Source organism: Leptonychotes weddellii, chromosome 8 (genome assembly GCF_054177405.1).
Source record: "Leptonychotes weddellii isolate Sample4059 chromosome 8, ASM5417740v2, whole genome shotgun sequence".
NCBI classification, from domain to species: domain Eukaryota; kingdom Metazoa; phylum Chordata; class Mammalia; order Carnivora; family Phocidae; genus Leptonychotes; species Leptonychotes weddellii.
In genome coordinates, this window is record NC_138376.1 from 9,906,940 (window position 1) to 9,918,846 (window position 11,907).

At 60.5% G+C, this 11,907-nt stretch overlaps 1 protein-coding gene across 4 annotated transcripts in view; it reads right to left on the reverse strand.

Annotated features, from left to right (window-relative positions):
* Positions 1-121: 121 nt before the first annotated feature.
* JARID2 (jumonji and AT-rich interaction domain containing 2) overlaps positions 122-11,907 on the reverse strand; it is a 153,719-nt gene continuing 141,933 nt past the window's right edge. For all 4 annotated transcript variants that reach the window (XM_081827650.1, XM_081827652.1, XM_081827651.1 and 1 more), the window contains 6 exons: positions 9,745-9,850; positions 8,572-8,754; positions 7,973-8,103; positions 7,260-7,443; positions 5,168-5,275; positions 122-2,073 (listed from right to left, as the gene is read on the reverse strand). In XM_081827650.1, the coding sequence (XP_081683776.1) occupies positions 1,891-2,073; positions 5,168-5,275; positions 7,260-7,443; positions 7,973-8,103; positions 8,572-8,754; positions 9,745-9,850 (895 nt within the window). In that variant the 3' untranslated portion in view covers positions 122-1,890. The remainder of the gene's footprint in view (positions 2,074-5,167; positions 5,276-7,259; positions 7,444-7,972; positions 8,104-8,571; positions 8,755-9,744; positions 9,851-11,907) is intronic.

Below are 11,907 nucleotides of genomic sequence, written 5' to 3' on the forward strand. Positions count from 1 at the left end.
GAAGAGCTCACAGCAGCCACGGGGGCCCCCGTTCACCGGGGGGCGGGGGGGGGGGGGTGGGGGGGTTGACCAGAGAAGAGCGACCTCGTTTCATTCATTCATCTTCCACAAGACAGACAAATATCCAAAAACTTTTTATTATTAAACCTTGTAGTACAAACCTGAAAAGTAAACAAAAAACTGGCAATAAACAACATGAAGTCCTCCCTCCCGCGGGAGGGGTGCAGAGCAGCGCTAATAAATTAATTAAATGTCAAACTGTAAGCCAGAGGCAGAGTTTACTGTCAAAAAGAGGGAAAGTACACAGCAAGGCCATAAAAACCGGACAACCACATTGGAAAACACTTGACTCTGTTTATGTAATTGTTAAATATTCCAAAAACAGTTCAGTCTTCTGCAACAACAACCAACAAAGTGTAGCACAGGACGCTCCTGACAGTCCCGCTGACAAGCTCAGTGCAACAGGGGCAGCTACGGGCTCGGTGGGTCCAATTACGAAACAAAGAACAGCTTGTGAAAACAGTTCCCTTTTTTATTCCACACATACTGTACACACAACCGGAGAAGGGCAACAGCTACTCCATTATTATTTTGTTGTTGTTGTTCAGTGATGTAAGCAGCACTTATAAATGTTACAAGAAAAACCCTGTAAGCATCCAATCCACCCGATGAAGAAACGGAAACGTAAGGCTTTTCTTCATCTTGTCTTCGCGCCCTCCCCACCCCCCCACCGAGAAAAAGGCTCAAGTATTTAAAACAATTTACAGGCGTATGTACAAAAGGGATGGGATTCTTTTTTTTTTCTTCTTTCTTTTTGTTACAACATGAAGAGAAAAAATAGACAAGATGAGCGCAAATGCATTTTCACATTCAAACAGAACTGCAGACCTCCTAGTGGCTTTGAGTGTGACCGTCAACGAGACGAACTGAAGAGAGAGATTAATGCTGACGCGTGAAGGTGGGGAACAAGCAGTGAGATGGAGACGGAATGTTAGAAAGATTGCACATCTAGGACAAAGAAGCACTTACGGCTTCGATCACTTTTTTTTTTCCTTTTTTTGTTTTTCTTAAGGATGCTATTGAAGGGTTTTTGATAAAGTAGCCAACAGCACCAAAAAATAACAGAATGGATTTCCTAATGAAATCAGGCACAGGTGTCCCTCACGTGACCCCTCCAAGGCAGGCAGTCGTCTTCTCTCGCTCTCCTCTTTCCCAAAAACAGATGCATAGTGATGTGCTGGTAAAGAGAACCTCGGCGCTCCTCTTCGCGTTTTGCCTCGGGTTAGGAAACTACGTCCGCCTTCAGCTGCCATGACCTCCCCAAGACACAACATGGGGGTTCTCCGGTTTTAAAAACTACAAACTCATTTTGCACATGACAGAAGAAAAGACAGCCAGAGTAAAGCCATTTCTTTTCAAGTTTTGTGTGTGTGTGTGTCTCCTATCCCTTTTCCTCTCTAGAAAAATCTGCTCACATGACTGATGGTTTTAAAATTTGTTCTCCAAACTTCACCCTCTTCAAAAATGGGTTAAAAAGCCTTTTTTCCCCCAAGTTACCAAAGAAAACAAAACAAAACAAAAAAAACAAAACAAAAAACCGAAAAGGCGTTTTTCAGCCACAGGGGCAATACAAATTAATACAGCCCCTCAAGGGTTTTTAAAACAGTGAATATACGGCAGTTTCAAAAATCTGACTGCAGTATCTAGGTATTCTAAGTACAAAAAAAAGTTCAACAGTTTAATGCTAAAACAAAATTAGTTCTCTAAAACCAGAAGAAAATCTTCTTTAGAGCTAGTGCAAAGACAGCTTGAATCCTACAGCAAGTACTCCAAACTAGAATATAATAATTACAAAAAAATATATATCAGTCGACACGGGTGTTGGCATCTTCACGACGAGCTTGAAGCACTTTTGGATGAACTGGAGGATGAAAGCCGGGATGGCGGCACGTCCACGGTCGCTCTCTTGCGGGGCCCTCTTTTTGGTGTAGGTTTACCGAGACAGTTCTCAATGCTGCCGTTCTTACCAGATACTTTGCCACAGATCTGGTTGACCAGACTGATGATCTGTTCCTGTTCCGGGTCGAAAGGGAGAGAGAATTAAGAAACCAGAAGACCACCGTCCCAGAACCGCCCAGGGGACGCTTGGCGCCGACTCCCCATCGCATAGCGAGCCTGGGACAGCCGAGGGGCCCCTCCAAGCGTGCTTCCTGGAAGGTGGGCGAGGCCCCAGACGGCGCGAGAACCAGTGAGAACATCGCTCGGGGACAGTGAGGCCCCCTCCCTGGCAGCTTAACATCCATGAAGTCCCGTGCCTACAGACAGCAGGGAGGACGGCGGCCCCCTCGCCGCCGAGCCACAGCCGCCCACACAAGCGTGGACAACAGCGGGCGCCGTGGGCCCTGTGAGCCCGGCTCAGCCTGCACCGCGCATTGCGGGGGCGGGGGGGGGGGGCGCTCCAGCCTGATACTCTAGCCTCCCTTCAGTGGGTCTGCTCATCGATATGCTGGTACTCCCACCCCGGCGAAGGCAGCCCGTCCACCCAGGCGCTGGCCTTGAGAATGTGCGCAAGATCCACACAACTCCCAAACCATCCAGTTTTACAAGAAACCACGCGCCAAATTATCAAAATGGCAGATGGCCTAGCCTGCATGTCATGAGCACCTGCCCTGGACCAGGGATGGAGGAAACCATGTGGACATGGGGGCGGCAGAGGCCTTTCCTTTACTCAAAGGCGTCCCAGGTTGGCCCTCCAGCACCAGGAGGCTCTCATCACAGGGGTGGAAGGTCTCAAAGGGGAAGTGAAAACCGTCTGGAAAGAAAGTGAAAAGCACCCTGGAAGGAGCAGGGCCGCCCGTGTATGGAAGCGCCGTCTCTGGCCGTTTTTAAAAGCACTTTATGGCAAACCTAATCGAGGGTAAATAGAGGAGCTTCTTTAAAACCTGGTTCCAAGTGGCTGAAGCCTCCTGGCAGCACAGGGCCAGGCAGCGCCCTCCCTGCGTCCCACCTGCGCCCCACCAGACGGCTGCCAGGAAGGCCCGGCGGCTCCCCGGGCGGCTCCCTCAGGCAGCCCAGGAGGCCTGACCAGCCTTGCGGGACGTGCAGGGTCCTCACAAGCCATTTCTAATACCCAACCCAGAGTGAGTAGCTCCCCAGGGAACAACGTGCGCGCGCACGCACACACACACACACACACACACCAGGGAACGAATGAACACACACACACACACCAACCCGAGAAGGAACGGATTCAGATTTACCAAGATGAAGCCGCTGGCAAAGGAGGCGGCTTCGAATGCCCTTCTTACTCATCAAAACCATTAAGCTTCAAGAAGAACCCGACAGACGTGATTCTCTGTCCAGTTTTCTGGTCCCACACAACACCTGGCTACCCAAGACGGGCAGAGATGGGCGAACCCACGTTCTGCAGAGCCTCACGGCCGGGTGGCGGCGCCCCGTGAGCTCACCGGCCCGGGCTCGGCATCTGCCGCCGACACGAAGCACCAGGGAGGCCAGAGTGCCTGCTGCCTTCAAGCTCCCACTTTAAAAACGAGACCCCCGTCTATTTTCAGCTTTTCCATCCCATTAGCCGAAGGCTTCCCCCCGCCAGGCCCACAGCCTGAGCCCCGCGGATGCACCATCCCCCCCGCCCAGTCCCGCCTGGGGCTCCGTCGTGTGGGATGTGAGGACAGTCACCTCCCACAGAAGCAGCTGCAGGGTGCAGGACAGAGGCTCCGTGGGGAGGGGGTCTGGGGGAGGGGGACCCCCCCCCCAAGACACAGCGCGAGGGCCTGGCGGACGGGCGTGTGCTGCCCAGGACAGGTGATAGAGCACCACTGCTGTTGGAAAGGGGGGCCCCCAGGAAGGGCTCTGGGGCCGTCACAAGGTGAGCGGTGCGTCTGAGGGGCAGGGCCGCGCACCCCGGGAGGCTGCGGGGTGAGGCGCAGAGGCGCGGGCCTGCTGCCTGTGTGGGGACAGCCCCGGGCCGGGGGCGCCCGCTTCCCCCAGAAGCACTGCTGTCTGTGGCCACAACCGAGCCACGGAGCCAGGGCTGCGGATGGTGTCCGCCCCTGACGACGGGCAGCTCTCACAGGGCCAGGGCAAGGGACGGAGAAAAGGACCACAGGGAACATGAAAGCACGCCCCTCGAACAAGGACGGAGGCACAGAAGCGACGGGAACCGACCGGGCCTGGGATGCATCTGGAAGGTGGACGGGACTCGTGGAGTTGGATGCCAAAGGAAAAAGGCCCCGAGTGTCCACTGAGGCCCCTGAAGAGGACAAAACCGGCTCCCAGCTTCCAGAGCTGGCCCTTGGCCTCGTGCCCTGCTGGGGGCGCACCCGGTTCTCAACTGGAGATGGGACGGAAGAGGCCAGTGCAGTCTGCAGCCCACACAAGGCAGGCGGCCCCGCAAAGCACTCCCACCGCCCCCCGACCTGGCACATGCTCATTCCCGGGGCACGGACGGACGCAGGGGAGTCTCCCGCACGCGGGCCCTGCCGGACCCCTGCAGGCCGCCCAGTGGGGGGAAGGGACACAGAGCTGGCGGAAGGACAGGGCTAATTCCCTTGTGTCTCAGGAGCTCCGCAGGGCGCAGCGAGGGAAGGCGGCCCTGTCCCCAGAGCCCCAGAATCAGGCTTCTCTTACAAAACCGAGACCAGAGACTTGGCTCTGAGGCCCCCCATGCGCCACAACCAGGCCCCCGGGTTTCGTCTGTCCTGTGATGGACGTGCACTGGTGGCCCGCGCCCCCCGCCGACCCCTCGGATCTGCACCCCAGCCCCTGCCGTGGGGGACGGCACTGTCCCTCGTTTCCTTAGCCCAGCCCACCGGGGTGAGCGGGGGCCCCGGCGGCCGCCACTGCCGAGATGCTGTACGGGGCTGGGCCAGGCCCCCACGCACGGCAGGTGGGCAGCGGGCTCGCGGCTACAGAGCTACCGTTACCAGGACGAAGAAACCCGGAACGAATGGGAGTTTGTAAAAGTAAAGACATTTCTGAGTTTAGTCCCTGGGATCCTCCAGGTCAGGTCGGACACAAGCTGGACCTACGCTACTCTCCATCCCCAAGTCGGGCCGTGGGGCGAGTGCGTCGCAGCCCAGGAGAGCAGGGGACAGTCGCCGTGCCCCGCAGGCCCCGCTCCGAAGGCGTGCCCGCAGCGCACACTGACCTCATCGTAGCGGTACATCAGCTTCAGCCCTCGACAGGACTTCTGCTTCTCCACGTGGCGCAGCGCGCACTCCAGGCAGAACACCACGTTCTCGTTCTCCTGCACGACCTGCGGGAAGAGCGCCAGGCCTGAGGGGCGGGGCGTCGGAGCTCTGCCGCGGTCTGTCCCCGCGCTGTCGCCCAGGCCGACGGGGTGCCCGGGACGTGTAACTGCCGGGCAACGATGAAAAGCCGGAAGCAGGCACCTGGAGCAGCACTTCCAACTAGGAAGTGAATAAACGCCCATCTCTGAGGTGCAGCGACGGGCGCCCGACGGGCGCGGTGGCCTCCCATCCGCCGGGTTTCTGCCACCCACAGGCCGGAGAGAACCCAAGAAGAACGCGACACCTGTGAGTGCTCGGCTTCTGGGGCTTCCGAGACGGCGACTACACGAACCAGGGCGGGACGCAACGTGGCAGCGTGGGTCTGGAGTGCTGTGCAGGGACGCCCCCCGGACGTTGTCCCCCTGCGGCTCCGTGCCCCATCAGCTCCGCTGGTTACCCAGCTCCCCGACACTCCAACCACGCGTTCCACACCATCTGCAGCCCCGACGTGCGCGGTGTGGACGCGCATGCCCACGGCACACAGGAGCCCGGACGGCCAGCAGGGTGGTGTGGGGGTTCTCGCCCCTCGCCCTGGCCCCTAGTCCTGCTCTCCCGAGCAGAGAAAGGGAATATGCTGCCTTAACACAGGACATGCAAGAGGCTGACAAGCCTTTTCATAAAGATGCAGGGGAAGCAGCTATACCACGAGCTGCAGGAGGGAGGCACTAACACAGGAAGAAAGCCCTCACCTTTTAAAGACACTCAGGCCAAGCACAGAAATAGACAAAAACAGGAAACCGTAAACAAAAACACAAAGCTTCTGACTAATCCAAGCAATGAAAATTGTAAAATAAAACCTGTTTTTACGTACAAATTCAGGTGGATCTATGCTTTCTTGAAACAACACTGGGGCTGCTAGGAAATGCCTGGCGACATCTCTCAGGGCCCGCCCGTCCGCACAACAGCCTGAGCACAAACCCACGGGAACCAGCCGGCCCCACATGGAGGTCGTGACCGGGCCACTGGGGCTCGTGGGAAATAACGGGGCTGTCTCCCACGGGAGCGGCTCCGGCCGACACAACAGGATGCGCTCGGGGGCGCCGCGGCTTTCCCAAGTGCCGCTCACCCAACGGTTTTAAGACCTGGGGAAATGCTTAGCACTTTCTCTGGGAGAGCATGACCCTGGATTTTATCTTTCTAGACGGACCTTGGAAAAGACGGACCAGACAGAAGAAAATACAGATGTTTCTTGACTTACGAGAGGATCACGTCCTGATAAACCCACCGAGTTCAAAGTATCCTCAAGCGGAAAGTGCACGGAATGCTGCGGCCCCCGGACGCCGCCGCCCGGCCTGGCCTACCCCGCTCGCGCAGGGCCCGGCGTGTCGCAGGCCCCCGAATGCTGCACTGAACCCGAGGGCAGAGTGGTGGTCGGAGCGCACGCCGCGGCCGCGGCCGCACGGCTGGAGCGGGGGCGGGGGGGGGAGGGGAGGCGGCCTCAAAACTAAAACCTGGAGTCCAGTTTCTAGTGCGTGCGTACCACTTTGGGGCTGTCGTAAGACAGAAAAATCGGAAGAGCAGCCCCCTTAAGTCGGGAGCGCGCGGAGGTAAAACGGGCGGTGTGGTTGCTGTGGACGCGGCCGTCCCGGCCCCGCCCGGCCCGCTAGTCCTAAGCCTGCGGACGCCGGGCCTTTCGGGAGGCACCTGAGGTCCCAGGGCGGGGGCAGAGGAGCCCCAAGGGCCTGCGGTCGTCGGCCCAGAAGCGGCTCCCGCCAGAGACCAGGAGCTGCGCTGCTGCTCAGAGACCGGTCTTCCCCAGACACGTTTCTGAGTCGTTAGGCTGGAACCTGACAGGAGCCGAGGCCGCGAACGCGCCCCACGAGCCCTCCCGAGCAGCAGCTGGGGCCGGCCGCGCAGGGGCGGCGCGAGGGGGCAGGGCGGGGACCGAGCCCCCGGCCGCGGCCACAGCAGAGCCCTGCAGGCCCGAGGCCAGGCCCCCCCCGGGCTCACCATGGACAGGTAGCACAGGTGCTGGCAGACCTGACACCTCCTCTCCGACGTCTCCAACTGCAGCCACTTTCGAGGCTTTTTCTTGCCATCCGCCATGGCGCCGTTGCCGTCGTGGCTGCCGTAGCGCGCGGACGAGTGGAGGCCGGCCTCGAACAGCTGCCGCCGCTGCCGCAGCTCCGTATCCCTGCGCGCACAGAGGGGCGGGCCGTCAGGGCGCCGCGGCGCAGACCCGCGGGCTAGCGGGCGCACGGGAGGGCGCGGGGCTCCGGAAGCCCCGGGGGGAGCCCAAGAAGGGCCTTCCGGAGGAGGCAGAGCCCTGGCGCCGTGTCTACCGCAGGGGCTCCGGAGACCGGAGCCAGGGGAAGGCCGCCAGCCAGGCCCGGCGCGGGGACAGCGCGTGGGGGGCACCCGCCGTGGCGGCATCTCGAGGCCCGGGTCGCATCTCTCCACGGCCGCACACTGCTGGGATCCGGGCAGTCCGCCCAGGGCCCGCCTCCACCCCTCCCGCCGGCGGACTAAGCTCCCGTAGCTGCCGACCCCAAACATCAAGCCTCAGGCCGGAGGAGGCAGAGGAAAGAGAACCCACCACGCTCCCAAAGCCTCCCTGGCCGGCCGGGGATTCCCGCGCGGGACCTGCCTCCGTCTGCAGCCCTCGGGCGCACCGCCACCGCCCGCCCGCATCAGGGGCTCCCGGAAGCCAGACCCCAAGTTACCTGAGCTCATCCAGAAGGGCGGAGATGGTACTGAGAGTGGGGCCGTTTTCCTTTTTCGCTTCCGCTTGTGCAATCTGGTAGAGTAACTTCTCCATGGAGAATGGCTTAGCTATATGGCGACGCTTCATTTCCTGCAAGAGGCGACACAGCCCCTCAGGGGACGCGCGGGCTATCTGAATCCCCGAACTGTGAATTCCAGGTGGATTCAAAGCAACTGAAAGTCCTGCGACAATCCTGTCCATCCGCCCGCCCCGGGGAACGGCAGCAGAGAGCGGGAAAAGTCCTCAGTGTGGGCGGCCGCCGCAAGGCACGTGCCACCACTTTAAAATGGGTGCAGATTTTCTACCCATTTTAAGTTTGACCTTAAACTTCTTTTGTACCGTCTTCCCGATACTGTGTGTGGGTCAATAACAACTCAAAACCGTTCACGATACTCACTCCCCTCTCCTACAGGAACCCCGCCCCCCCAGCTGCCAGTTAAAGGTCTCAAAGGGATCCTCTGCAGCTCCCCCTTCCCTGGCCGGTGTGCACTCCCGCACGGTCCACGCGCAGCGACGCAGCGACGCAGCGGGGTGCCCAGGGGGCTCGGCCAGCCTCACCTTGGCCGTCTCGAAGCCCATACTCGTCCACTGGGTGGTGGCAAAGTGCACGGTCTCCGAGACGCTGTAGCCGCAGCAGACTTTGGACACAAAGGAGCCCGGGAAGCAGACGACGAACTGGCCACTCTGCTGCACGGTCCTGTGCACCTTGATCCCCTCTTTACACAGCACCTCCGGGGAGATCTAGGGAGACAGGCTGGGCTGGGGCGCACTCCCTGCAGCTGCCCCCAACCATGACCCGCTGCTCACGGCGCCCCCGCCCCGGGACATGGCCTCAGCCCAGCAGGTGTGTTAACACGCACCCCTGCGTGTGTGGGGCTGGGGGAGGGGGGGGGGGATCAGGGCTTCAAAGGGGCCTGCGTGCCAGGAGATAGATTCTGTTTTGTATTAAGGGTTTGCTTCTCCTTTAGGGAACACACGTAATTCCTCAAAGAAGAACAAAGTTCTAAATGGGTACTGGCTGGCGAGTGACACTGCGTTCACACAGGGGTGCGGCCACTGGGAGTACACAGCCCTGTCCCGGGCAGCACCTCCACGTGGGAACGGGATACATATACACCGCCGGGGGCTACCCACGTGGCCTCTGGAACCAGGTGGGCGCAGCGGTGCGGGCTGGGGGGCTTGGGCCCAGCACCCCCAGAGGGGCTGATGCTCCCCTTCTCTGCGCCGCACCCAGAGTGAGGTGGGCCCAGCAGTGACAGCAGACGGAGGCAGAGGTCAGCAGAGGCCAGAGAACACAGCTCAAGGCTGAAGTTAGATTCCCAGGAACTCAAAAGGCCCAAGACCTTCCTGAAAACGGGGTCAAAAGCCTCACGACCAGCAGCCCAGTCACCTAGGTGGCCCGCAGGGGGGCCCGATGCGAGCCCGGGACCCTGCCCCCCAGAACACCCTGTTCTGCACTTACAACACAAGCAGGCCCTGAACCAGAGTCCAAGGGCCCGTGGACGTCCGCCTGGAGTTCTGTGCAATCTGAGGAAAACACTTCCCTAGTTTGGTTTTCATAAAAGAGGACATTTGGGCTGGGGCAGATCCCTGGAGGGTTGACTTTTCAATGTCGTCTTTGCCTCTGAGGGGCAGCTCAGCAAAGAAAGTGACTTTATCCAACTACCCCGAATCCCCGTTGCGCCCAAACATCCGCGGCCCGGGTCTGCAGGCCCAGGCGGAGGGGCCTACCATGACGTTGCTTTCCAGCATCTGCAGCCCGGGGGTACCGTTGGCCTGCAGAAGGGTGTGGACCACGTCCTCGAGCTTGTTCTCCTCCTCAGCAGGAATGCAATACCTGGGGTGTTTGGAAACACGGGCAGAGCAGAGCCTTGACAAGGACCCTCCGCCTGGGGAGCACAGCGGGCCCCACCCCACACCCTCCCTCGGGGAACGGAGCGAACACAGGCCTGCAGAGCGACCTCGGAGTACAGGAGGAGGGACGCGCTCCGGGGACCAGGGACTGGCGCCCCACTTCCCAGGGCCACACAGCGGCCGCGGTGGGCGAACATGCTCCTCTTACGCAGAGCTGACCTATGGGTGAGCCAAAAACCCTTCAAACCCAAAGCGGACGTTTAAAGCCCCCTATAAATCAGATCCAGACACACGTGCAGAGCCCACCGGCCTCCGGTGCGTGCCCTACGCCTGCAGAAGGCGCCGTGGGACAAGGGCGCCGGTCCCCCAGGCAGGGGAGGGCTGCGGCAGCCGAACTCCGCCGTCCTCCAAACACAGGAAAGGAGTCGAGCCTGTCCGTGCGCAGCCTCACGGCCCACGCTACAAGGACACCTCAGCGGTGTGAAGTTCTGAAATGGGGGAGCAGGCCCGGCCCCACCGAGGGCGCCGTGTGCCAGAACCCAGCAAGCCCGGGGCCTGGCCCGGCCAGCTTGGCGCCCAGGAGAGCAGCGCCAGAGGGCCGCATCGGGCAAGCCTCGCAGGCAGGTGGGGGGCGCCTGGCCAAGGGCAGGGGACAGCGCGGACCCTTCTGGCTGCAGCTGAGGAGCTGACCGGGATGGCGAGGGGGAGAGAAGGCTGGAGACGTAGGCAGAACTGAACCGACAGGAGACTCCAGACCCTCACTGCGTCATGGGGGAGCAGGGCACGGGTCACCAGTATCCGAGGAGGGCCCACCAGGAACACACTCCCGGAATGGTCCGACCAGGCCACGGGCCAACGAAAACCTCCAGTAAAAATCAAAGCAGGGTGACAGTCGGGAGGCTCACATCAGCAGTCCCTGCCCCCGGCACAACCAGCTCCAAACTTGCAGCATCCCCCAGGGCCCCGGCCGGCCCTCAGCACGGGTGTCTGTGGGGAAATCCTGCACTCAGAGGCCAGATCCTGGTTCAGAATGGGGGTGCCATCCCCACATTCACATTTTCTACAAATGCTTAGGTTGTTTCAATGTCAACATACCCTGTTCCTGATTTGTGCCTTAATTCCGGGGTTTCCAACCTGTATCACATGCTTTCAGAAAAAGTGCACGCCATCAAGTTCTCTGATCCTATCCCGGCCTCCTCTTTACTCCCCAGCAGTGGGGTTTCCAGGAATTGGTCTTCCGAAGGCCCACAGAGTCTGACGCTTGCCCACCTCTCATTCATGGTCAGGCCGTGAGGACGGATGCCCGAACACACCCATCTCACCCACCCCCCACCCTGTGGGGCGAGGCGGGTCAGGTTGCAGGCCTGCGTGGAGCCCCGTGCACCCCAGCCCTGGGGCAGCCACAAGCTCGTCCGTGGGCAACAGCAGGCCCGACGCGGCCGGCACGCACTCTGTCCTGGGCCTCCAGCCCACTCGGCCTCCCCGGCCCGGCAGCCCCTCACTAGCTCCCCACAGGACACTGAGGACCCCCTTCCTGGGGAGGGAGGCCCCACAGGGGTCCCTCCCTCCCAGCCGGCCTCAACACGAAGCACGCTTGTGGGCACGTGGCCCGAGAGCAGGGAAGCCATCATGACGAGGCTGCTGCACTCACGGGCTCCTCGGGGGGAGGACGTTAGTTGTAAGACTTTATTTTAGTAAAGAATGCCTAATCACCCCATTAGGACAATAAAAGCAGTTAGTGGGGGACGGATGTGCTGTTGCTGGCCTGTCAGACAAGACAGCTGATTATGTGCTGTCACCTGCCATCTGGCTCCGTGAGGCAAGGGCCCGGAGAGCCAGCCGCGGACCGGGCCGGGAGGGCTGACCTGCGAGGGTCACGGGTGGGCACCCGGGCCTCTCCCACAGCAGGGACCCCTCCCACGGACCCCTACTCTCTGTAGCATGCTGGATCAGAGACACGGGCAGTGGGGACGCTGAAAATGGCCTCACATGAGGCTCGAGAGGGACAGGTTCACACGGGGGGGGGGGGGGGGCTTGGGG